The sequence below is a fragment of the Urocampus carinirostris genome, chromosome 8, assembly GCF_059441175.1.
Source record: "Urocampus carinirostris isolate Australia breed hairy pipefish chromosome 8, RoL_Ucar_1.0, whole genome shotgun sequence".
Classification (NCBI taxonomy): Eukaryota; Metazoa; Chordata; class Actinopteri; order Syngnathiformes; family Syngnathidae; genus Urocampus; species Urocampus carinirostris.
The window spans coordinates 13878422-13903679 of NC_142356.1; the positions used below are offsets into that span (position 1 = coordinate 13878422).

General features: G+C 41.0%; 3 protein-coding genes across 5 annotated transcripts in view; 2 read left to right on the forward strand and 1 right to left on the reverse strand.

The window, feature by feature from the left end:
• LOC148360765 (membrane-spanning 4-domains subfamily A member 12-like) overlaps positions 1 to 2788 on the reverse strand; it is a 19832-nt gene extending 17044 nt beyond the window's left edge. The window contains exons 1-2 of the mRNA XM_088341669.1: positions 2413 to 2788; positions 313 to 441 (exon numbers count right to left, since the gene is read on the reverse strand). Of these exons, the coding sequence (XP_088197795.1) occupies positions 313 to 438 (126 nt within the window). The 5' untranslated portion in view covers positions 439 to 441; positions 2413 to 2788. The remainder of the gene's footprint in view (positions 1 to 312; positions 442 to 2412) is intronic.
• Positions 1425 to 9828, forward strand: LOC148360766 (uncharacterized). 3 transcript variants are annotated; one of them, XM_088341670.1, is made up of 6 exons: positions 1425 to 1605; positions 5446 to 5524; positions 5633 to 5743; positions 6985 to 7041; positions 7914 to 8060; positions 9423 to 9828. In XM_088341670.1, the coding sequence occupies exons 1-6, from the start codon at positions 1547 to 1549 to the stop codon at positions 9528 to 9530; spliced, it is 561 nt and encodes a 186-aa protein (XP_088197796.1). In that variant the 5' UTR covers positions 1425 to 1546; the 3' UTR covers positions 9531 to 9828. The 3 variants fall into 3 exon arrangements, with proteins under 3 accessions (XP_088197796.1, XP_088197799.1, XP_088197797.1); XM_088341673.1 differs by lacking the exon at positions 1425 to 1605 and adding an exon at positions 2497 to 2646 and having other exon boundaries at positions 9423 to 9825; XM_088341671.1 differs by lacking the exon at positions 1425 to 1605 and adding an exon at positions 2527 to 2694 and having other exon boundaries at positions 9423 to 9819.
• A 667-nt stretch (positions 9829 to 10495) lies between these two features.
• ddt (D-dopachrome tautomerase) lies at positions 10496 to 21762 on the forward strand. Its single transcript, XM_088343043.1, has 3 exons — positions 10496 to 10692; positions 18364 to 18539; positions 21643 to 21762. The coding sequence occupies exons 1-3, from the start codon at positions 10585 to 10587 to the stop codon at positions 21713 to 21715; spliced, it is 357 nt and encodes a 118-aa protein (XP_088199169.1). The 5' UTR covers positions 10496 to 10584; the 3' UTR covers positions 21716 to 21762.
• The last annotated feature ends 3496 nt before the right edge of the window (positions 21763 to 25258 follow it).

Sequence of the window (25258 nt, forward strand, 5' to 3'; positions counted from 1 at the left end):
GAGGTCATTGAGGCGTCATGGCGGACTCCGTAAACATAGTCCTAGAGTCAACAAACGAGAAGGAAACAAAGTTTGCTCTAGGAATGCACTGGGGAGCCCAGGGGGGCGCCAGGCTTCCAAATTTTGGGAGCTATTGCCTTAGACCCACTGGGGTCTCACAAAATTATATGGGAAACATAGGTTATAGAGCATTGCATTAAAAGAAAAATAAAGCGCCGTTCCAAAATATATGAACTTTTACGTGATATGTACTGTCACAAACTTTAATTCATCAAAGACGTTGGAATTGTTTGCCTGGTGCTGAAAACTCACCCCGATACAGTTAGGCTGTCCTCGCTGTTTTGCATCGCGCAAAATCTGTTGTCTGTCGGTTAGTTTGACAGTATTTACGTCCTCCAGTACCTGCACTGACAAATCACTTAGGACAGCGACAGCCATCGCCTGAAAAGGATAGATATAGTATTTAAGATCAATGGAAACAACTTAGCACCCAGAGTGTCTGTCAGTTCTTTACATTTCACTTTAAGAGATTTAGGATCATTCAACACTGTTCAGCAGTGTCACTTCCCATTTGTAAACGTCATGCTAAGTGTGAAGCACATTGTAAAGCGCTTTGGGAGGTCTTCATTCACTTGAAAAGCGCTATATAAATGCAGACCATTTCCCATTATTGTATTTTAACCGTTGTGTGTGCATGTCTAGGCATTGTTTTGGGTTCTCAGTATGCCGAGCCAAAAAAAAAATCTGTTTTTCTAAATATAGCTTTCCTCTTGGATGTGACCAGTAGGGGGTGCTGATGCTTCACATAACAACACCCGAATGACAAGCAGCCAATGCATTTATTGTGTGGTCAATAAACTGCCATGCAAAATGGCAAAGGCAACATTTTCAAGTATTTTCCTGACCTTAAAAACACAACATTAAATTTAAAGCATTTTCAAGTATTTCAAGCACCTGAACAAACCCTTGATGAAAACAATTTAAGGATTTAAGTTTTATTTTCATTTGGTTCAGGGTTTGTGATGGCAAGGGATAGGTTAGGTGTAGGGTTGGGTAGGGTTAGTTTAACTTGATTACTTTCAATTACTTTTGGATTACTCCAAGACCAAATATGCTAATAAAAGACAAAAGAAACTAAATATGAATAAAATGACTCAATTTTGTGCAGGCTTGGGGAGTAACAGAATACAGTGGAACCTCTGTTTTCGAACGCCTCTCAGTTCGAACAAATCGGTTTTCGACCAAAAATTTCGAGAAATTCTTGCTTCGCTTTTTGTTCAAAAAAATCGGAGTTCGAACTCCAGTACGCTAGGGGCGACGCTGAGCGGCGTACGAGTGTAGATTGTCCCCACCCCTCGTGAAGAACTGTTGTCACGGCAACGCGCACTCTTTTTCTGTTTTCGTTTTTCAAAAGCGGTGAAGGTAGTGTTTTAACCCCTAATTATGCCTCGGAAGAAGGTTGGTGCAAGCAGCAAAGTTGCTACAGGTGAAAAAAGAGGAGTAGTGCGTACAACTATTGCATTTAAGAAATAAATAATAGCAAAATATGAAGAAGGTGTGCGAGTTTCCCTTCTTTCAGGAATACAGCATGGCTTCTGCCGACCGGTAAGAAATCCTATTCATAATTCTTTTCTTTATCCTTTAACCGCTCACCACTTGTTGTGGAGACCCGGGTGCTAAATGACGTGTAAACGACCTGATTTTTTATTTTTACACGTTCATGTTAGCGTAATCTTCCGTACGAAAGATTACGCTAACGCGAACGTACGATTAGCCTGGGTTAGCTTTACGTTAAATATTCAAGATAAACATCCTGGGTGTTGGAACGGATTAAAACAATTTTACATTACTTTTAATGGGAAAAAACGGCTTCGGTGATCGTACAAATCGGTTTTCGTCGAAAGAAATGGAACGGATTATGGTCGAGAACCGAGGTTCCACTGTACATGGAACAGCAAAAATGATGTTGGCAAGCTGTTTGGATTTATTTTCATTTTGTTTCTGTCACATTTTATGTTAGTTTTGCCGGAGATCAAAGCCAGGAGAGAAAGCTTACCACGTGTTGTGAGTCATAATTTTATCCATATTTAGTTTCTTTTGTCTTTTATTAGCACATTTGGTATTGGAGTAATCCAAAAGTAATTGGAAGTAATCCAGTTAAAGTAACCCTACCCAACCCTGGTTGTTGGGGGGTATTAAGGGAGATTTTACTGTCTTGTTCTATGCTAAATGTTCTTATATAGATTCTTTTTTGCCTTAAATGTGCTTTACGAATAGATTTGATTTGAACAATTCATCGCAGCAAGGACGAATGCCAACGTTGCACAATCGACGAGTTGATTTCGGTCACTCCAAATTCAAACGCTTTACACAATGAATATCACAAAGGTCAAGAATATATAGGATTCTTACCTTACTTTCTCCCGCGTATGAAAAAAAAATCAAAAATAAAAGTAAAACTTCCTGAAAATAAACCACGTCCTCGATAACGGGAACGCCTGAGGATGTACGCAGGCAAAACACAACAGATGTTGAGAAACTCCGCCTTCACATTTTGGCTAATTTCTCACTGGGGAGGTTCTCAAATATCTTGTTTTTGTACTCAACTTGAGCTGGAGTTATTTCAACGTTTTTCGTACGAACGAGGTACATTTTCTGCGTGTCCTCCCTTGCCCTCATTTGTTACTGCGAGTGGTAAGCTTCGAATTGTCATAATCGCGTGTTATTGTTGTTGTTGTGCCTGAGACGAAAAAAATGTCCTTAAGTCTGAAGCGGGGACGAACATCATACAAAATTGGACAAATGTCCTCAAAATCAGTGGCGTTGATATCTCTCCAGGGTTGGGTAGGGTTACTCTAACTGGATTACTTTCAATTACTTTTGGATGACTCCAATACCAAATATGCTAATAAAAGACAAAAGAAACTAAATATGAATAAAATGATGACTCACAACACGTGGTAAGCTTTCTCTCCTGGCTTTGATCTCTTTGATCTCCCGCAAAACGAACATAAAATGTGACAGAAACAAAATGAAAATAAATCCAAACAGCTTGCCAACATCATTTTTGCCGTTCCATGTATTCCGTTACTCCCCAAGCCTGCACAAAATTGAGTCATTCTATTCATATTTAGTTTATTTTTTCTTTTATTAGCATATTTGGTATTGGAGTAATCCAAAAGTAATTGAAAGTAATCAAGTTAAAGTAACCCTACCCAACCCTGTAACTCTCAAATCGGTTTCTTGGTTCAGTACAGACTTCCTAACTGTTTCTGGCCAAGAGCATCTCACACGCTTAGGGCATGCAACCCCCCGAAAATGGTTAAAATGTTTCCAGTTTCGTTCCCGTCCAGTTTGTCCTGTTTGATTTTGATACGCTGTTTTAATATCAATCCTGTCTGTCCCGTTGTTTAATATCGGTTTCCAGTTTTGTTCCTGCCTAGTTTGTCCTGTTTAATTTCTATATCCTGTTTTGATATCAATCCTGTCTGCCCCGTTGTTTAATATTGGTTTCCAATTTGGTTCCCGTCTAGTTTGTCCTGTTTAATTTCCATATCCTGTTTTGATATCAATCCTGTCTGCCCCGTTGTTTAATATTGGTTTCCAATTTCATTCCCGTCTAGTTTGTCCTGTTTAATTTCCATATCCTGTTTTGACATCAATCCTGTCTGTCCCGTCCTGTCCGATATTGACCCCATCTGTCCGATATCTGCTCGGGCAATTGGTATCGATCTCGTCAGCCTCTGACTTCCTATCGTTCCACAGCAGACTGCTGCCTAACGTGCATGACTCCCCATTTCCTGTCAAATAAAAGGCTTGTGTGAGAAACGTCACGCATTTGGGTCCTGATCCTGTTCTGGTTCTTGACACAACCCTGGAGGCCACAGACTATAATTTTTAACTAATTAGCTGAGTCGATTAATGAACTGTTTCATTTTTTTGCAAATGCAAAGTTAGTGAAATTGTCCCCCACCTCTCACATTACCTTGATTGCCAGAACACACACATAGGGTTTTAAAACTTGCCCCCCCAAAAAGAAAGTGATACGTCGCAACAGGCATTTGTATAAAGTAGTGCTTGAATATTCATTTTTGTTACGCATATTTACTGTATGGATGCACTAAATTGTTAGGAATTAAATATTAAAATGTACCTTTTACCAAATTGTTTGAATTAGTTATCTGACTCCATTAACCAAACATAACCTTCATTCACCTAACAATGCATGCTCGTTTCTTTTTGTGACAAGACGGACAAGAGACCGGCATTTCCACTCGGGGGCAAATTTAATTTCTTGAAGTATTTAATTAAGTAAACTCCATCGAATTGGCCAAATTAGTCGAATTAGTCTTTGTCGAGCCTCGTCTCTCGATTGTCTCTCTCGATCTTCGATCTTCGATCTTCTCCGATCTTCTCCGATCTTCTGAAGTTCCTTTCTCGACACACGACTTTCTCCCAAGCTGGCGTGTCGGCTCCTCCCATGGGCGCGTCAGGAAAAGCCCCCCACGTGGGCTCCTCGGCTCCTCGATGTCTGTCATGGTCAAAACATCCCTGCGCGTTTCCACGTCATCAGGGCTTTGTTCTCCAAACAACGCCTGCCGTCCTCCGTCATCAGGGCCCCTCTCCGTCCTCAGATGTGCTGATTATCTTATCAGCCCATGTCCCAGTTCCCGTTGTTTCTGTAAACATCATTCTTCACAATGTTCCAATGACCTGCCCCACAGCTCAGCCAGTGAATGTCTTTTGCATTAAATGTAATTTGTATTTGATCATACAAAATCCCTTATAGTCAAATGTATAAAATCCTTCACTATGTTTGCATATATGTATGCATGTATGCACAGAACAATCCCCTTCACAATAACTTCATGTCACGGTTGCCCATGGCGCCCAATTGGCCCCGCCCGTTTGGTGCCAGCTGCGGCTCGTTGACTGATTGGCTTCCCTCCTATTCAAGCTCAGTACTCTCACTCACCCTTTGTCAGCCCGTCACCGAACCTCTGCACCCGCGGGACGTGTGTTTTGACTTTGTCCTGTATCCTGTTTGTGTATCCTGTCCGGTATCTATCCCGTCTGTTTCGTCCTGTTTTGATATCGGTCTCCGGTCTCCAGTGTCTGGTATTGTTCCCGTCTATCTTGTTCTGTCTGATCTCTGTCTCCAGTCTCCTATTTTTTTCAATCCTGTCAGTCCCGTTCCGTCCGGTATCTACACCAGCTATCCGGTATCGATCTCGTTGGTCTCTGGCTTCCCGTTGTTCCACGCCAGACTTCTGTCTTTCTTCTTCCGCCTAGCAATCGCCGCATCACTGGCCTTTGTGTTAATGTGCACGACTGCCCCATTCCCGTAAAATAAAGCTTGTGTGAGAAACGTTACGCATCTGGGTCCTCCTCCTGTTCCGGTTCATGACACTCATAATTAACATGATTGTATTTTCTACATTTCAGAAGTGTTGCAATGGAAGGGCCGTCTTCAAATGCAGCCAAAATACAACAACTCTTGTATTTTGACACAGAAGCAGCTGGAGTGAGTTAACTCAATAGTTTTCTTTTGGTTCGGATGTATTCATTTTTACTTCCTGTCCAAAGATAAATATCTTACAGTATTTCTGAGATCTCTTTTTGTTTACTTTAGGTAGTCACCATCATTTTGGGCTTGCTGCAACTGTTCCTGGCTACTCCAATGGCTTACTCTGACCAAAGCCTCCCATACTTCTTTATAGTCTCCGTTGTATCAGGAATTATTGTATGTATTTCATTTCCTTTTTTAATATTGCATGTGAGATTGGTAGGGAATGGTTGTTTGTGTCAAATCATGATTTTTTTAAAGTTGAAGTTTTATTTTTTTCAGATACAGTGATCCGTTGTTTTTCGCAGGACTGTGTTCCAAAAAAGTCACGAAATAGTAAAAACCCACCAAGAAGAAACATTCATTTATGTGTTCATCATCAGTGACATAATACACACAACTGTAACAAAATAACAAATTATAGATATACAAATAAAAATCCAACACAGAATGGCAGTTGAATGAATGGTCTTCAGTGTCATTATACAATAGCAGCATCAGGGATACTCAGGTTGAGACAGGTCTCCGTGACGGATAAAATACAAGAGTCACAAATGTGGCGGTTTCCCAGGAGTTCTAGCTCGAGGTCATCCATTTTATGGGACATGGATCTGGCTTTGGTGAGCTATAGGCTTGGCAGGGGTGGCTTGTAAGAGTTGTCACAGAGCTTAGCCGCAGTTCCCGGACCAGTCTCTTCCTGGACCTGATAACAATCCACGCAGCACCCGCAGGTGATCAGCCTTTCTTTGCGCTCTTCTGACTTCCCTCAAAGTCCATCTAAATTGATGCTAAATACTAGCTGTCGCCGTGCTTTGCAGTTTGGTTTGGGTGGACCCACTGAGATGTGTGCCCGCCCTGCTCTTTGACAGCATACACCAGCCTATCACAGTTGCCCGCACAGACAGTCACGCCCACAGGACAAACACAGACAAAGCCCGTTGCAACCTGCCCCTGTGACAGCACTTTCTGTGTGTTGTCTGCTGCAGAAGACAATACACAATGATAATCCGCTTTGCAGTTTGGTTTGGGTGGACCCTTTGAGATGTGTGCCCGCCCTGCTTTTTGACAGCATACACCAGCCTATCACAGTTGCCCGCACAGACAGTCACGCCCACAGGACAAACACAGACAAAGCCCGTTGCAACCTGCCCCTGTGACAGCACTTTCTGTGTGTTGTCTGCTGCAGAAGACAATACACAATGATAATCCGCAAAGTATTAAAACCTCAAAAAGTAAACCCCGATACAGAGAGGGATTACTGTATATAGATAGAAGCCCTCTTAGTACTAAAAAGTCTATTGGGTTCCGATGCTAAAACGGACAATAAATGGGATACCTTCTGGCTTTTTATAACCTAGGCATGAGACCCCTGACGATTGAACGTTTGTTCTATGGTTATTTGTGTTTTATTTTTACAGATTATAGCAGGAGGATCATTCACTGTTGCTAACAAGAGAAATCCCAGCATACCGCGGGTAAGACCATCATGAAATAATGCTTAAAAAGTGAAACAGCTGCAGAATAATTACATGTTATTTGTATTTTATTACGCCACTTTCAGTTAATTATTAATGACTCACGGAGTCTCAAAGTGTCACGACCAGAACGGAATCAGGACCCAATTGCGTAACGTTAACCACAAGTTTTATTGAAAGAAAGAGGAAGGGCTGCGCCCACGATCCGGTGCTTGCTGGACGTGGGAGGCTAGTCGGTCTCGTAATTGGACTGCGATCCGAATAAGGAAGTGGATCTTACGTAGTGGGCGATGGCGGTGTCAGGGAGGGAAAAACAGGTCGATAGCTGGGACAGGAGATCAAAAACGAGTCATAAGGCGGGACAGGGAGAGCAGACATGGTCGGGATCTAAAACGGGTCGTAAGCCGGGACGGGAGAGCAGATGTGGTTGGGATCAAAAAACCAGGTCGTAGTCGGAGGCAGACAGGGGGATCAGGAACGGACAGGTGGAAAAACGGGAGCAATAACGGCACAGGCGGGAGTCGGGGTCAAAAAGGCTTGCCTTGTATCAACAGAGGTTCGCGGACAGACTGACAACCAGAGAATGACAGGACTGGGTTTAAAAAGGGACAGGGAGCCAATCAGATGACGCCAAATGAGCGGGCACAGGTGATTCAAGTCGGTAATCATGACACAAAGGGCTGCACAGACCACAGATAATTGCAAACTACAAACTATTATTACACCATCCCCTGATCTAAAACCTACATGAGGGCGAGGAAAAACTCAAAAACATCATATGTGAATCCTGTGTACATCTATCGGGGTTATTCACATACTCAAACATTTTCTGAACTTTCTATGTAATATATGTCATGCTATCCACTCTGCAGCTTAAAGCTTCTGCCTGCAGTAATGGAGTTGGTTTGCTGATTGCTCTACTGGCCTTCTGCCTTTACTGCTTCCACCTCAGCAGTGTAAAAAGCAAAGACACATGTCCGTCAATGTCAGAAGAGGATTGCCCTCTGGATCGCCTGCTGGTAAGTATTGATGAGAGTGCCTTTTATACATGAAAACAATTGTACGAGTAGTTTTGGTTTTCTATCCTAGTTCAAACATTCCATCGATAATGAACTTCATAGTCGCCTAACCAGGGTTGGGTAGGGTTACTTTAACTTTTAACCCTTTCAATTAATTTTGGATTACTCCAATACCAAATATGCTAATTAAAGACAAAAGAAACTAAATATGAATAAAATTATGACTCACAACACGTGGTAAGCTTTCTCTCCTGGCTTTGATTGCTTTGATCTCCGGCAAAATTAACATAAAATGCGACAGAAACAAAATGAAAATAAATCCAAACAGCTTGCCAACATCATTTTTGCCGTTCCATGTATTCCGTTACTCCCCAAGCCTGTGCAAAATTTAGTAATTTTTTTCATATTTAGTTTCTTTTGTCTTTTATTAGCATATTTGGTATTGGAGTAATCCAAAAGTAATTGAAAGTAATCAAGTTAAAGTAACCCTACCCAACCCTACACCTAACCTATCCCTTGCCATCACAAACCCTGAACCAAATGAAAATAAAACTTAAATTCTAAAATTGTTTTCATCAAGGGTTTGTTCAGGTGCTTGAAATACTTGAAAATGCTTTAAATTTAATATTGCGTTTTTAAGGTCAGGAAAATACTTGAAAACGTTGCCTTTGCCATTTTGCATGGCAGTTTATTGACCACACAATAAATGCATTGGCTGCTTGTCATTCGGGTGTTGTTATGTGAAGCATCAGCACCCCCTACTGGTCACACCCAAGAGGAAAGCTATATTTAGAAAACCAGATTTTTTTTGGGCTCGGCATACTGAGAAGGTCTTTCAGCTCCCAAAAGGCTCCTCAGATTTTTTGTTTTTTTATGATATTGTTAATGATAATAAAACAGTATGCCCCAAATTATTTAACAATTAGTTCTCCTCCTATTTAAACACGTCATTCTCGTTCACTCCTTGTCAGTCCGTCAGCGAACCTCCGCACATGCAAGGCAAGCTTTTTTTACTGTGGCTCCCGTTCTGTTCCCGACCTGTTCCTGTTTCCTGCTCGTCTGTCCCTGGCTTCCTGATCGTCTCCGGCTACCTGACTTGTTCCGATATCCGACCACGCTCCGTTCTCCCGTCTCGGCTGCCCGACTTGCTTCCGATCTCCGCCCACACTCTGTTCTTACCTCATTCTTATATGGAGTGGCATGGAGAATATAAATACTACAATAATTTTGTCTCCGAGCCATACGTTCTCATGAAAAGAGCCATGTATGAGTTGTAAAAAGTCATTGCGTATAATTTCTTTTGTCGGGTCATCTCATAAGATTTTACCCCGTTTAACTTATTTGTTCTATGTTCTATTGCAGGCATACTGCTGGACTGTGAGTTTGTTGCTGTTGCTCTACAACATTGGTGCCATTATCCTGCACTCTCTCATTATACTCAGCGATCTCAAATCCATTAAAAATTACTGATATTATTCAAACAATGTTATTCAACATTTACACTGATATACAGAGGAATCGCAAGCTGAAATAACAACTTAAACTGCATCAATGCTGTTTATTTGAAAATGGGACTTCCTTATACAGCAAGCCTTGCTTTTACGAATATAAATTACAACAATAGATGGGAAAACGTTTGAGATGTTTGGCAAAAAAGTTTTGTAATTGACGATTTCAATATTGATTTCTTAACCCAATAATAAAAAATCTTTTTTGAACTGAACAAACTTGATTCCGATTTTGAGCCTTTTTTCAATCAGCAAACCATATATATATTCTGTATATGGTCAATTCAGTAGACATTAAAACTAAATGAATTATTTCCTTGAACTTTATTTTTTTCTTTTTTCAAGGTTTTTATACATACAGAATTTTTATTTTATTTTAGCCTTGACTGGTGAGTGACTATATATGGTTATATTTATGGTTATGTGCGTACAGTATCGATAAGGTTATTCATTTACCTTGATTTGCCAAATAATAATGAAACATTGTTAAAAACCTACACACGTTTTTATTTTAAAGAAAAGGCTTAAAATAACACTGATTTTGTGAGCAGGTTTTTTTCAAAGAGTTTTATTTGGGTGTGTGTGTTTGTTTGTAGTCCTTAACCACTAGGGAAGGAGGGGCACCTTTTCCCTTAGAGTGTTAAAATTTTAATGCAGTTATTGAATAAAAATAATCCAAAAAATGCCTTTTCCGGTTTTTATATTTTCTAATTAATTTTCTGTAATAAAATCAGGTTTTGACGTAGACAGAAAAGTGACCTGCATGAAAATCAGTTCTAAAATGAGCAAGTTATGATTTATTTAACGTGCATACATTGCCTTCACGGGGACGTTGACCCAACCAATATGGCCGCCACCAAGGCACGTTAATTAGCGGGTTGCTACGGTACCCCGACGTGGCAGACGTAGCCTCGCGAGACATTTAATTATCGCGACATTTCCGTCTGTCCAAAGATCAACTAACTGAGAACTCCAAGGAAAAAGACATAACGTTGCTTCACATATAACCCCTCAATATGCCTTTTGTCGATATACGGACCAATTTACCAGCAAGTTTATTCAATGAAGAATTTCTGAAAAAGCTGTCCTCAGTCGCCGCGGCAGCTTTGGGAAAGCCCGTCGACGTAAGTAATATTATAACGTTAAACATTAGGGGGGAGTGGGATGATTGCCTGGAGGACATTAATTTTTTTCAACGACATCACAATTTTAACAGTAATATTTTCTATTTCAAATCGAATATATACTTACATTATGTACACTCGTTTTTCCTGGCTTAAAGGAAATAAATACACACAGTGCAGAATTAAGTATTTGACCTAACATAAATTATAACTCCTGTGAGCAAGGGTCATAAACTGGATTTAGATGGGTGGCCGCATCAGGTTTTCTACAAATAAAGCGGGGGGAAAAAAATCACTGATATATATATGTAACGGGTGTAATAATAACTTTTATTTTATTGAAATTCCTGCTAAAATATGTGTATAGTTTTTGGTAAATGTCCTGCAATGCTGAGTCCAACAGTGCCATCTGCTGGTATGGGGTGGGGTTTGGTTTTGGCTTCTAACATGTGACCAGGAGGCGGGGTTTGTTGTCAAGTTTTACCAGAGTACTACAAAGAGATCAAAGAGATCAAACCCAGCAGAAAAAGCTAATGTTGTGACTCATCCATTTGCAGAACTGTAATAATAAAAACCTCATCATCCAGTCCCGCGTGAATGTGGATCTTTGGTGGGACACGTACAACGCGGTTACATTGGTGCCGTGACCCGTGACTTCTATCAAACTCGCCGAACCGAGGACTGTCCTACCTGCCACATGAGCTCACAGTATTTGAAATTTTAGTTACATGAGCGATATTGTTTAGCTCATTACAGTGCAGTGTCACAGTGATACGAAGGCTGCTGATTTATTTTGTGATTTTGACTTATTTACATTTTTTTCTGTTAATCTTTGAAACATGTTTAATCAGAGCAATGTGTTAGCTCCACAATTTGACACACCTATTCACTTTGGCAGGGGCAGGGGCATGTTTACCCCCATCCCCTCTGATAATAGTTCTACCCCAGGTGGTGCTACACATAGAGTAGAGGCAAGTTCCAGTGTGAGCACCCATAATGCAGCTGACCAACATGCTAGCCTACCTTCACCTCAGGTCAGACCCACATCTACGCCAAATTCCGCGAGTGAAATTTCTGAGGGTTTAGCTGATCACATGACAAATATTATTCAGGAGATAGGACATAAATTGGCTGATAGCATATTCTCAAATATACAGTCACATAATATAGTAGCTCCTAACGCTGCTGCCTGTCAATGCTTTCCAACACAGAGAGATGGAGAGGTGATTGCATTCCAGACAAGGTAGGGACAGTAAAGATCAAGAGTTGCGTGACGCTGAATCCACGGACCGAGTACGTTATTTGGGGCAAGTTACCTGAGTTGGCCGGGGCATCAGCGGGCAGCACAGTGGTCGTTGAGCCAACGCAATCTAAGGCTGCGCCCAGACAAGTCCTTGTCGGACGAGTTGTTACTCCACTCTGGGGAGATGGATGGGTGCCTGTTAAAGTCTTTAATCCCACGGACAGAGTTGTGGTGCTGAGAAGAAACAGGAAAATTGCAGATGTGTCTCCTTGTATCGCAGCGGAAGACCTGCCCAATGCAGAGGAGGTCAAGTGCAACGTGCAGAGTGTACAGAGCAAAGAGGTCCGACCCAGGTCAGAAGAGGACATGATGCGTGCATTGGAAGCTCTGGGACTGCAAGACATTGACCTGAAGTCATGTGAGGTTTCGCTGCAGTGTAAAGACAAGCTCCTTCATATCATCGAACAATTCGAGTCAATCTTTTCTCGCCATAAGATGGACTGTGGAGAGGCCAAAGAGTTTGTACATCGTATCCACCTTGTTGATGATAAGCCGTTCCGTCTACCCTACAGACGTATACCACCAAGTCAGTATGAAAAACTGAGGACGACTCTGAACGAGATGGAAGAGAAAGGAATTATTCAGAAGTCGACTAGCGACTATGCATCTGCGCTTGTTCTCATATGGAAGCGGAATGGAGAACTAAGGGTATGTACTGATTTCAGAAGGCTTAATGCAAGAACCATAAAGGATGCCTACCCACTACCGCATCAAGCTGATGCTTTGGCCGCACTTGGGGGAAATGCCTTTTTCTCCACAATGGATCTGACGTCAGGCTACTACAATGTCCCCTTGCACCCTGACGACAAAAAGTACACGGCATTCTCCTCACCATTCGGCCTTCACGAGTACAACCGGCTCCCTCAGGGACTTTGCAACAGCCCAGCAACATTTATGAGGATGATGATGTCAATATTTGGTGATCAGAATTTCATGAGCCTATTATGTTACCTCGACGATCTGATGGTGTTTGCCCCCACAGAGGAAGTTGCACTCCAACGCCTGCAGATGGTGTTTACTCGCCTTAAGGAACACAACCTCAAGCTCGCACCCAAAAAGTGTTTTTTCCTCAGACGGACTGTGAAATTTCTTGGGCATGTCATCAGTGAGGATGGAATTCGGACTGACCCCGAGAAAGTGAGAGCGATAAATGACGTACAAGTCACTGATCTAATGGAGTCGGATGGCAAGACGCCATGCCCTAGTAAAATCAGATCTTTTCTAGGCATGGTGATGTATTTCCAAAGCTTCATTGAAGCATGTTCTGCGAAGGCAAAACCTCTGTTCAGGCTCACATCTGAATCTGGTGACAAGCATAAGCGCAAGAGAGCCCGCAAGAAAGGTCAAGTGAAGCTGACGCCTGCAGATTGGTCCGATGCATGCCAGAACGCCGTTGAAACACTGAAGCACGACCTCGTGACAGGTGTCACTCTGGCCCACCCAGATTTTGATGCGCCATTTATTCTGGCTGTCGACGCATCCTTTGATGGGATTGGAGCAGTCCTGTCACAGCTGCCACCTGGTGGAAAAGTAGCCAGACCAGTCGCCTTTGCAAGTAAGACGCTCTCTCGCTCCCAGCTCAACTACCCTGCACACAGGCTCGAATTTCTTGCCTTGAAATGGGCGGTATGTGATAAATTCAGCCATTGGTTGAAAGGAAGACACTTTACCACGTGGACCGACAATAACCCACTTACATACATTTTGACCAAACCAAGACTTGATGCGTGTGAACAGCGGTGGGTAGCGAAGCTAGCTGCATACAATTTTGACCTGAAGTACATTCCCGGCCCAAAGAACATCGTAGCCGACGCTCTGAGCCGTGAGCCATTTGTACGGTCATGTGTGGGTCATCGCCTTGTTACCGAGCCCTATACTTCGCTCTTGGACCAAGTCAACAGGGTGAACAACAGTACTGTGCAAGAGGTGTTCAGAGTATCCAACAATTGTCACGCTGTTGTAGACGAGAGTGCTGGGACATCAGACGAGTCAGTAAAAAGGGCAATTCCATCAGGCTCCAATGGTTCTGTGACATCAGAAGAGGTTGCTGCTGTCTTCAGTGCTCAGTCCACTGGTGGCGTGGGTCAAGTGATGGGAACAGATGCCAACTTCAATCTTCTGCAGAAGGGAGATCAGTCAACGGCACTCCCACAGAGTCAGCTTGTTGGTTTACAAGAACAGGACAACACAATAAGCAGAACCATGTACTTTGTGCATAGACACAAGAGACCTACCAGGCGTGAGAGAGCTGTCGAGTCGCCTAGTGTGATGAAACTACTGAAGCATTGGAGCAGACTCACCATACAGAATGGCATGCTCTACAAAATAAGGAAAGATCCTCACATGGCCAAGAAAATCTTCCAGTTTGTGGTGCCTGATTCATTGAAACAGAAAGTCCTTCAAGGTTTACATGACTCAGCAGGTCACCAAGGCCAGAACCGTACTTTGTCTCTGGTGAGGCAACGATTCTTCTGGAATGGCATGGAACGTGATGTTGTGAATTATGTCAAATCCTGTCAGCGCTGTGTAGTAGGGAAAACACCGGAACCACACAACCGTGCACCATTCAAGAACATAGTCACCTCTGAGCCTATGGAGTTGGTCTGTATAGACTTTTGGACTGCTGAGCAAGAGAACAAGTCTGTAGATGTCCTGGTCGTAACTGATCATTTCTCCAAGATGGCGCACGCCTTCCCTTGCAGAAATCAAACCGCCAAACAAGTTGCTCGCCGTCTGTGGCAGGATTTCTTCCTTGTCTATGGTTTCCCACGGCGTATCCACTCTGATCAGGGAGCTAATTTTGAGAGCAAACTGATCAAAGAGCTTCTAGAGATGGCAGGGGTGCAGAAATCCCATACCACTCCGTACCACCCCATGGGAAATGGTATCGCAGAACGATTCAACCGAACATTGGGAGATATGATCAGAACCCTTCCCCCTCAGCCCAAAGCAAAGTGGCCACAAATGCTGCAGCAGCTCACATTCTGCTATAACTGCACAGAGCATGAGACAACAGGGTTTGCACCGTTTTACCTAGTGTTTGGTAGGATCCCTCGTCTCCCTGTCGATGTCATGTTTCAACATGCTAATACCAATGATGCTGTTGTCAGCTACTCTGACTTTGTACGCCATCTGAAGAAAGATCTACATGAAGCTGCTCAAATTGTACAGAGGAATACTCTCAGAGAACAGACTCGTCATGCCAAGCTGTACAACCGTAGGGCCAAAGGATCACCTCTCGTCGTGGGAGACCGGGTGTTGATCGCCAACAGAGGTGTCCCGGGGAAACGCAAAGTTGCAGATAAGTGGGAGTCAACCCCGTATGAAGTCATATCAGTCAAGCCTGATCTCAATGTCTACAGAGTCAAGGATTGTCTGACGGGCAAAGAGAAGGTAGTTCACAGGAATTTGCTGCTCTCTGTTAGCTTCTTGCCCTGTGAGGATGATCTGGCCAGCGAATCTGAACACTCAGAGTCTGACGCTGCTATGCATGGAAGTGATGTATGCCCTGATTTACCTGACGCGGTTGAAGACAGTGATGTCCGTACAGTAAACTGGGTGATACAGGCAGGTGAAGAGCAAGTTCATCCAGAGGTAGAGGATAACTCACTAGACAGCAGATCTGATGCCCAGTCCGACTCTCGCAGTGTTGATACATCCAGTCGAGGAAGTCAGCACATCCCCGAACAAGATGTTGACCATACTTCAAGTGACAATACGGAAAGCCCATCACAGTGCTCTGAAAACATGATCCCTTTGGGTATGGGTCTCCCAGACGAGACCCCATTGAACACTGACCATCTGGACGCAGACTCCCCTGATACTGACTGTTTAGACTTGACTGCCCCAGACCTTCAAGCACAGGTTATTTGTGCTCAACCTAACCGTTATGGTCTTAGGGTCCGCCAGTCCATCAGGCCTCCTAGTCGTCTTATTTGTCAGATGAATGACCATGTGGTAGGTGACAATCCTCTGTCCGCAATATCTGCAAGTTCCTAGTTTAAGTTCAGTAGAGATGCACCTTCAGTTTGAGTAACAAAGCTTGAGTAAGAAACAAGAATTGTGCCTATGTGAGCACTTACAACTACAGGAACAATGTTTGATATTTCAGAGATGTAACAGGCATCTTTGAGTCTGTGCTTAGATAGGAGTTTGATCGCCTCCTTTCTTTACACACTCCTTTTTTGGGAGAGTTTTAGAACTGACATGCACTTCAGTTTGTTCCTTGTAATACTGTACCAGTTTTCGTGTCTTTTTCATCAGTATTTGCCGTTTTGGCTGTGATTTTTTTTCTGTTTAGTGTAGCACTCCCATATTTAGCAGAATTTCAGGGGGGTGTATGTAACGGGTGTAATAATAACTTTTATTTTATTGAAATTCCTGCTAAAATATGTGTATAGTTTTTGGTAAATGTCCTGCAATGCTGAGTCCAACAGTGCCATCTGCTGGTATGGGGTGGGGTTTGGTTTTGGCTTCTAACATGTGACCAGGAGGCGGGGTTTGTTGTCAAGTTTTACCAGAGTACTACAAAGAGATCAAAGAGATCAAACCCAGCAGAAAAAGCTAATGTTGTGACTCATCCATTTGCAGAACTGTAATAATAAAAACCTCATCATCCAGTCCAGCGTGAATGTGGATCTTTGGTGGGACACGTACAACGCGGTTACATATATCCATCCATCCATTATCTGAACGCTTATCCTCAGTAGGGTCGTAGGCGTAGTGTTACTGTAGTTATATTTTATAGTATTTTTGCAATCATATTTTTGAATTATTTCCATAGTAGACGCTTTGTAATATCTATCCATCCATTATCTGCACCGCTTATCCTCAGTAGGGTCGCGGGGGTGCTGGAGCCCATCCCAGCTATCTTTGGGCAGTGGGCAGTGGGCAGGGGACACCCTGAACTGGTTGCCTGCCAGTCGCAGGACACAGAGACGGACAACTTACTCGCTCACTCACACCTAGGGACAATTTGGACCGGCCAATGAACCTGACATCCATGTTTTTGGAATGTGGGAGGAAACCCACGCAAAGATGGGGAGAACATGCTAACTCCACACAGGAGGTACGATCTCGTGACCTCAGAACTGTGCCATACACGCACTAACCACTGTGCCGCCGTGCTGTTCTATATATATATATAATATATATATATATGTATATTTAATTTATATTTATAATTTATATTTAATTTATATTTATAATTTATATTTAATTTATATTTATAATTTATATTTATATTCATATTTATATTCATATTTATTGTTATATTTCTTCACAAAATTAATGAAAAAGTACTAATGAACAAGGCAATTGATAAATTCAGAGCTACCGAATACTGGACTAAGAATCTCATTTCATTCGCTGAACCGCTTATCCTCAGTAGGGTCGCGGGGGTGCTGGAGCCCATCCCAGCAATCATCGGGCAGTGGGCAGGGGACAACCTGAACTGGTTGCCAGCCAATCACAGGGCACACAGGGACAGACAACTCGTTCGCTCATTCACACCTAGGGACAATTTAGACCGGCCAATCCACCTGAAATGCATGTCTTTGGAATGTGGGAGAAAATCGGAGTGCCCAGAGGAAACCCACGCAAGCACAGGGAGAACATACAAACTCCGCACAGAAAGTCCTGTAGCTGGATTTGAACCCACACAGGAGGTTCCCAAGACCTTAGAACTGTGCCGCACACGCGCTAACCACTGCGCCGCCGTGCTGCCCTCTATGTGTATATATATATATATATATATATATATATATTCATATTTATTGTTATATTTCTTCACAGAATTAAAGAAAAAAAAAATACAAATGAACAAGGAAATTGATCAATTCAGAGCTACCGAAGACTGTACTAAGAATCTCTCTTAGTTTAATTACTACACCAGTTTATACTGTAATTATTAAAATGACTTCTAAAAATGAAAATTCATTTTAGATAAATATGCAAAGTGCATTCATATATTTTTCTATATCGATTCTCATACATATATGTTCATATATCAAGAGTTTATTTAAAGCAGCTGAGTGGTTCAGTTTTTGCAAATTTAAGGACACAAAATGCCTATTCTGGTTGAGTAAACGCCATGAAGTGAGTCTAAAAGAAATTAAAAAAATCAATTGACTTCCCCCAAAAAATCGATTAGCTTTAAAAGTGGCGCAACTTTCATCTTATTACAATTCATAGTTAGGGAAATGTGGGGACTTCAAATGTACCCAAGACTATTGAAACGCCCTGAATGAAATTTGTCAACGGGATTTCCTTTGTCAAGGCATTCAAGGGTACAAATAATTAGTCTGTTGTTATATCTCCATACCCTTTCTTATCAGTGAGTTATTTACCCCCAAATTGCTCTATTCCAGAGAATGCACATGATAGTGAACCCTGGATTACCAATGTTGATGGCAGGATCTTGCTCTCCCTGTGTGGTGATGTCAATTTCTGCCATTGGGGTAACTGACACCGCTGACAAGAATAAGGAGCACAGTGCCAAGCTTTTTGAGTTTCTGACCAAAGAGCTTTCTCTGACTGAAGACAGGTGAGTGCTGAAGCTTTGTCGTTGAAAATAATAGTTTAAGATGGAGCCCTCCAAATGTGATAAAACTGTTTAAAAACACAAACCTGTTTTGTCTAAAATAAACAAGATTTTCCCCTTCCTCAATGACTTTGAAGGTTTGCTTTAAGAATCCTTGATTTGCCGGGATGAATGAAGTATCTATCTATCTATCTATCTATCTATCTATCTATCTATCTATCTATCTATCTATCTATCTAGACATCTAGACATCTAGACATCTATCTATCTATGTAGACATCTATCTAAACATCTGTCTATCTAGACATCTATCTAGACATCTATCTATCTATCTAGACATCTATCTAGACATATATCTATCTATCTATCTAGACATCTATCTATCTAGACATCTATCTATCTAGACATCTATCTAGACATCTATCTAGACTTCTATCTAGACTTCTATCTAGACATCTATCTATATATCTATACATCTATCTATACATCTATCTTTTATGTTTTGTTTTTATTTTACTTTTTACTTTTTTTTTCTTTCGTTTTTCTTTTTGATGAAGAATTTCTCTTCTTTTTGAAATAAATAGGGTTTGTTTTGGTCACTTTGAGTCACTAGGTTTTTTCCCCCCTTGCGTTTTGTAGAACTCCTTTTTGGTTGCAAAACAATACACAATGTAGCGACATCTATAGTAATAATTCACACTGTCCCTTTAACTTTCGTATTAAAGCTGGGGCTTTAAACTATCATCCTGAGGGCCGAAATTGGCCGCCGGGCCGCGAGTTTTAGGAACCCTGTTTTACACCTTTTACAGAACACTAGGTTGTTTTTTTTATGTTTTGATAATTGCAAAGTGACTTAATTTCCTTAACTGGTAAATTTATGCTTCCATCATATTAAAATCATGTTGCACGTTTGCCTTAAAGAGATCGGTATTGAGAAGAACTTTCAGTGAAACACAATATAAAAGGGCCATTCTTATCTTCATTGCACCGATCAAATTGTATACTGTATGAATGAATAAATTCTTGAATGAGAACTTGATTTTGAAAATTATAAAATAAAACCAGGACAAAAACAATGACTCAAACAACAAAAATAATTTTAACATAATATGTTCGAAAAGGGGTAGTAAGAAGCAGGCCCTTATTTTCCCTACCCCTTCATCTTCCCTGTTAATTACATTCTATAGATAGCTCCTCTTTTGTGTTTAAATATAACTAAATCCCACGGATATACACATTACATAGGTTGTATATCAATAATTATAATAATAACAATAGTCATATATTTTATACACTAATCATCGTAGTACCCATCTATTAACGTTATAATGCTACTAGTCACTAAATGTCATTGTGACAACAATAGCGATAAGAAGTTATAATGATAGTCACAATAACAACAAAGTTAACTGCAGCTGTAAACGCAGTATTTCCAATCTCTAGTATCACTCATACCCCATTTTCTTCATCTCTGTATTCTGCCAGTAATGTATTTTTGTATACGTGAATAGTTGGACATTGTTTGGTCTCGTCTTGTAAATTTTTCCAAAGTTTGACTCCGCACAAAGACACACACATACTTTTTCTGGTGGTTCTCACCTTTGGGATTTTGAATTTATTACCCTCCCTTAAGTTATAACTTTCCTCCTTCCGAGTGAAGAATTTTGGGATGTTTCCTGGCACTATGTTTTTGTTGACCTTAAATAGCAGTTGTGAAGTGAAAAATTTTACTAAATCATCCAATTTGAATCATTTGGACTGCAGGAATAAAATATTAGTATTATTCCGATATCCTACCATGTGTATGGTTCTAATTGCATGTTTTTTGGTGGATAAAAAGGGGCTGTAGTGAACTTTTGTAATTATTGCCCCAGACTTCTGCACAATATGTTAAGCATGGCAGAACTAGATAACAATATAATAAATAAAATGCATTATAGTTTAAAAGGAATTTTGCTTTATTAATAATTGAAATGCTTTTAGATACCTGAGTTTGTATGTGTCTGATGTGTGTTTTCCAGCTTAATTTTAGGCATTGCAGTAGTGATACTTTAAGTCCAAATAGGGTAAAGTCCAAACTACTGTTTACAGTCAGTGTTACACCAACATACCCTGTTTTGGTTGTACGTATCCTGGAATCCTGTAAATGGAAGCTCATTAAACAATGTATTTTCAATGTTGAGACTCCTTAAGATGAAAACCCACAGAAACACTGTAGACACCCTGAAATGACAGCCAAGCACCCAGAGCAATTTAATTAAGATGGGCGCATCTCTGGGCACATAGCGCACTGCCCTCTCTCTCTCGCCCAGCGCCCTCTGCGCAAAAAGTCGATACAGCTCTATCCTTATTGTTTGCAGTATTTTGTGACATTTGCACCAAAGGACCCTGCTCGCACCTTGTTGTGAAACCATTATTATGAGAAGAATTATGGTCAAAATGAGCCTCAACAGTCTTAAGTAACTGCGAGAGGGAAACCATTTTTAAGTGATTTAATTGTTAATATGGGAATCAGGTTCTGGTATTTGTATTATTTCACAGATTTTATCAAAACATCAAACGTCACGCTGTGAAATAAAATAGGCTGAACAATTAGTGTTTGTTTGGCAGTTTTGTTGAATTTGGTCTTGAAATATATTGCGTGGCTATAAAAAAAAAATCTATTAAAAAAAATAAAATATATATATATATGTATATATATATCAAAATATTTTGCTTACATGGCTCTTTGAGTCAAAAAGTTTCCCGACCCCTGCTTTGGATGGTCGAAAGTTCCAACTTTGTTGGCGACAGAAAGTATCTTCCTCTGCATTGAAGCTGAGCGGAAGTGCTTTTGTTGGTCCAGGGCGTTTTGTTGACATGATGGCTTTTAGAGAAACTTGAAATAGATTTGCATGAACTTATATTCCATTACTTAAAAAAAAAAAGTTCAGGCACTGGTATATAATTTGATTGTCAGTAAATAAGGACAGTCCTTCACTTATGATCATTGAGGCTGGGTTAAATCTTATAAGAATTTGGAAGCATTTTACAATGGTGGATTTCCAAACAATTCTAAGAGTGAAGTTTCTAAAAGAGCTTAACAGTTTGTTTTTCTCATTCACAGGATTACACTTCTGTTCCAGAGTTTGCAGCCTCACGAAGTTGGGAAACGAGGGACAGTCATGAGCTTTTTATAAAGCATATTCTGAAATATGTGAGAGGAATAAAAAGGTTTTTGAAGAAATGTTAGGTTTCTTTAATTTAGGTAAATAGCTCAAATTGAGGCTACCCAAACAAGGTATAAGTGAGGGGTACCAACCACAAGGAGCGGCATTTGAAAAGGTGCGGTCTCATTATGTATGCCATTTCTGTATTTAACACACCAGGCAAATTTGACAAGGGCCGGTTCCCCATCATTAAGGAGCCGGCTCCCTTTAAGATGCTCTCTCTGTCTCGCATCACTAGATCACCACAGAATGCGCATTGTTCACCCAAGGCAGGGAGAGTAGGAGTAAGAGTTTGAATACAGTGAGTGAAGATTTGTACGTTGTGTCGCGTTTTTAGTGTAGCAATTCACAAAAACAACACGGCCAGCTTTTGAGTGTACAACTGCACAAAATGCCATTTTTTTTCCAATTAGACACAGAACATGTAGTGTTCCTTCTTACAATCATGCAGACAAAATATTCCAAGCGCCATGGATCTCGAGGAATTTATTTTCAAAGTAGTCATGTCCCCTAGAGCTTTAAAGTCACTGGAAGACAATGAAAAGCAAAACAAAAGGTGCGTGCTTTAATCCTCTCAAGCTGTGTGGTAAGTTTACCTGCCGTCGTGTACGGCGCGCATTCCTTTTTAGCCTTTGCCTCCTTTAAGGTATGTGATGGTGACTTCCTTTCGTGTTTTTCGCCGCGTGCCTTGCCATTTGGTTTAGGTTAGCCCCGTTAACTGTCTTGCCTGCCGTGCTCATTGTTTTTTTCTCACGTCAACGTTCATGTTTATTTTTTGTTGTTGCTTGCGGTTATCCTGGCTGCCTACTGTTTTTGGTCAGTCACGGTGTGTCCTCTATAGCATCCCGCTAGCCTGCTGTGATGATTTGGTATATTTACGGCTGGGTTCGTGTTTCTTGCCATGGTAGTTTTTTTGTTGTTGGCTCCCGGTTATCCTGGCTGCCTACTGCATGCCTCCCATTTTTTTGCCGATCGAGCCCGGTTAGCCTTTTCAGCAACCGGTTAGCCTGCTGTGTCTCGGCTGGTTTAGCCCGTTAGATCTATGTGTTATCGCCCCATTTTGGCTGCTCACCATTTGTTGTACCATTGCTGCACCCACCTGCAACACTACACCTAGGCATTTTCCACAAAAACTACCAAAACTTGGCTCAAAACACTTAAAACCTTTTCAACTAGTTAACATGTAAACCAATATGGTGACTGGTCTTCACTTGACGTCAGAGCTCAGGAAGTCACGTTGACAGACTGTCTTCAAAATGCATAAATTCGGAAAATAATTGTAATACTACAATGACATGATATATATAGATATTATGCAAAAAACATGTGTTATTTTTTTCACATTTTGCATGTTTTAGAATTTGAGTATCCCTTTAAGGAACATAATTTTGTTGCCATTCCTAGAGGAAACAAGCCTTCAGAAAGCACTGTAGGAGCTGGTGAATGCAAACCATTAAAAGAAATGATTGGACTGAGGACATCATTAGGAATGTTCGTGTTTGTGGTGCCCTTATTATATCTGGTAAGTTATCGTGACTATCTGGTTTAGATTTACTTGAATGCCGAATGCCTTAGGATGAGTGTTGGTGAAATCTGTATACTACGAATGCCTACTGTAAGTTTGCTACCACTGGTGCTAGCTAGTTATGTTTATAATTATTCTAACGTTAATATTATTAACAGTATTATTAATGATTACTTAATAAATATAATACATTGTATTGATAATAAAAATATTTGTCTGTATTTGTATTACTGAACCCACCGACATTAACAATTATTTAAGGTGGGTGCAAGCCGAAGAAGGTCAATTCTTAAGTTGAAGTTGTATGTGAAATCAGATACTGTAAATATGAACTGGTCATCTGAACCACTATTTTCCTCCATTTAACTTATCTATCTATCTATCTATCGAGAGAGGTGACCGACAGCAAGACAAACACAAACAAAAAACAAAGAAAATAAAAAGGGGGAAAAGTAGCAAAAAAATCATGCACTAAATTTTTGGGGGACCATGGCCAACCCAAATGCCCAAACAACCACAAGTTAAGGACCTCGGCACACAAGTCGGTCATGCTTTCGTCCTTCCAGATGAAACGGGACACAAGAAAGCGGCCATGTCACTCGGGTCAGGGTGTGACACAACACACTCTTCTGTTTAACAGCAGGGCCCGACAGCTTTCACTGGTTTACCCCTGCTGCATCATACGGTGCCCTGCCCATCCCTTAGAACGCGTCCAAACATCCCAATATCCTTTCACAACAACTCTCCACTCATTCTCATCACCAACAAGAGCTCTAGCTTCCCCTATATTTAGACCTCTTTCCTGCAAGGCACTCATAACATCATCCATCCACGTCAATCGCGCCCTTCCTCATGGTCTTCTTCTATTGACTTCTGCTCTGTAGATCCTCTTCAACATTCACTCCTCATCCATGTGTCCAAACCAACCGAGTACTCTCTTATCCACACGCTTGCTCAGTTCCACTACTACTCCAGTTCTGTCTCTCACAATTTCATTTCTCAATCCATCCAATCTTGTCACTCCTAACATACCCCTCAAACACTTCATCTCAAAAACATTTAATTTCCTTCTCAAATCTCTGTTTAACTTACTGTCATAAAAATGGATTTCAATTGTTACTTACCCGATATGGCGTTGTGTATGAGGTGAAAAAGTCATATAAAAAAACTCACAAAGTGGCTTTCATAAACTATATGTAGCTGCCATCAAAACGTTTTTTTTGGGTTGACTCTAATAAAGTCACTAACTTGCTGCTTCCATGGTTTCATAATATCTATGACCAGAGCCTGTGTCCCATATTAATATAACATGTAGCACTTAAGTGCCCTGCGATTGGCTGGCAACCAGTTCAGGGTGTCCCCTGCCCACTGCCCGATGATTGCTGGGATGGGTTCCAGCACCCCTGCGACCCTACTGAGGATAAGCGGTGCAGCTAATGAGATGAGATGTAGCACTTAAATTTAGAATTCCCTGCAGTTACTAAGAGTGTAAAGCATTTTTGTCCCAAGATAACCGCTCACCCAATCGAAATGCTTTAGGTGCTTTGCTAGAGATTCTGGGTTAAAAACATTGGTTTGGGCTAGTTTGTTCTGTGAGTTTTCATCATAAAGTGTCTCAATCGTGAACTTAAATTGTTTAATGAGATCCATATAAAAGATACACAGCCAAAACTAAATTTGCTGGTGCGACACTATAACTGTAAACTGTTAAACTTTTTTCCAATATATGAGATAAATTAAATGTCAGTAACACATGTTTAACAATTGACTCACCAATTGCAAAAGTTCCATTTCATCTCCAAGCCTTATGGACTTATGAAAAGAGCCACATATGGCTTGCAAGCCATAGGTTGCAGATCCCTGCTCAATACGATCTTTTTCGACTAATTGTCTGGTATAAACAACATTAATTTTGAGGAATGTTATATTTTGTTTCGCAGAGCACCGTTTCAAATGTGCTTTATGATTTATTGTGCACAAAATTTCGA